The following is a 1578-nucleotide window of genomic DNA, read 5'->3' as shown; positions in this document are numbered from 1 at the left end:
GGGGGGGGGGCATTTCTTGGGTCGTCGGCTCGGGAGAAGGGAAAGAAGCACAGGATGCCCCTGGGGCGGAAACGCGATGTTTGACCAATTTGCGGGAAGGCCGGCGCGGCAACTGACGGCGCTGCGCTCGGGATGGTCCCGACGGATGGGCATTTACACGGCTATCCGGTGGCAGGGCCGCCAAGACAGCTTTGTCAGCGGCCGGGCCGGGCTTCCGCGCCTGCTGGCTGGCCCGGACGTGCGGGGAGGAGCGCGTTGCTGGGCGTATCCCCCGCTCCCCTCGCCCTGTGTTGCCGGTCTGCCGGGTGCGATCGTACAGCCGGGGTGGCGATCGAGCGTGCGCCAGTCCAAGCGCTGTCAGCCCTCGGCCCCCCCCTCCGCACCAGGTGTGCCCAGCGCGCTGCCAGCCCTGGCATCCGGAGGAACTGCCGCCCTTCGCACGGCGCGGCCTTGTGCCCCGCCCCCCCCCCCCAGAAAAAAAAAGGCGGACAGGATACGCCCCTGGCCCTTGCCAGCAGCCCAGATGGCTGAAGCTGACCAACGGGGTGCCCATCCGCCCGCCCAGAGAGAGAGAGAGAGAGAGAGAGAGAGAGAGAGAGAGGGAAAGGGATGGTTGGGGTCAGACCTACCCGCACAGGCATGGGGCATGTCGATTCTGGGGAGGGGAAGTGTTCGGGAGGGAGTATATTTCGTCGGCGGACCCCTCCTCCCCTTTGCAAACCCGGCACACCTCCGCCTACAAGAGACATATAGGGGGGGAGGGGGCGCGCTTGGTTGCCGGTGGGGAGGGGGGGACGCCGAAGGATGAGCGTCACACGACGCGCGCGCGCGCGCAGCACACACGTGCGCGAGGAGCAACAACAGACATGTCGGCATCCATGGCGCGGTGGGCGCGGCCGCCCACACGCCCGTCGGGGCCCAGAGAGCGCCCTCACATGGCAGACTTACATGCATGAGAGAGCGGGACACCCCAAGCGGAGAGTGCGCTTAGTTGTGCTTCTCGAAGTAGGCGGCGGCACCATCCTGGCTGGTGGGGAGGCCATCCTGGCCGGGGTTCCAGCCGGCGGGGCAGACCTCACCGTGCTTGTCGTGGAACTGGAAGGCGGAGACCAGGCGCAGGGCCTCCTCGACGGAGCGGCCGACGGCGTTGTCGTTGATGGTCACCTGGCGGAGGATACCCTTGTCGTCGATGATGAACAGACCACGGAGGGCAATGTGCTCCTCGGGGATGAGGACACCGTAGTCCTTGGCGATCTCGCGGCTCATGTCGGAGACCATGGGGTAGGAGATCGGGCCGATGCCACCAGCCTTGCGGGGGGTGTTGGTCCAGGCGAGGTGGGTGAAGACGGAGTCGACGGAGACGGCGATCACCTCGGTGTTGATGTCCTTGAACTTCTGGATGTTGTCGGAGAAGGCGATGATCTCGGTGGGGCAGACGAAGGTGAAGTCCAGGGGGTAGAAGAAGAGGACGACATACTTGCCGAGGTAGTCGGACAGGGAGATCTGCTTGAACTCGCCGTCGACGAGGGCCTTGGCGGTGAAGGCGGGGGCGGGCTTGCGAATGGAGGGGGTGGTCAT

General features: G+C 66.3%; 1 protein-coding gene across 1 annotated transcript; it reads right to left on the bottom strand.

The window, feature by feature from the left end:
• Nucleotides 1–987: 987 nt before the first annotated feature.
• Nucleotides 988–1578, bottom strand: H696_03958 (peroxiredoxin-2; the record flags this gene model as incomplete). Its single annotated transcript, XM_009497828.1, has 1 exon — nucleotides 988–1578. The coding sequence occupies one exon, from the start codon at nucleotides 1576–1578 to the stop codon at nucleotides 988–990; it is 591 nt and encodes a 196-aa protein (XP_009496103.1).

This window comes from Fonticula alba (assembly GCF_000388065.1).
Source record: "Fonticula alba strain ATCC 38817 unplaced genomic scaffold supercont2.6, whole genome shotgun sequence".
In the NCBI taxonomy this organism is placed as follows: domain Eukaryota; order Rotosphaerida; family Fonticulaceae; genus Fonticula; species Fonticula alba.
Note: the sequence above shows the minus strand (reverse complement) of the source record. Positions and strands in the feature narration are given on the sequence as shown.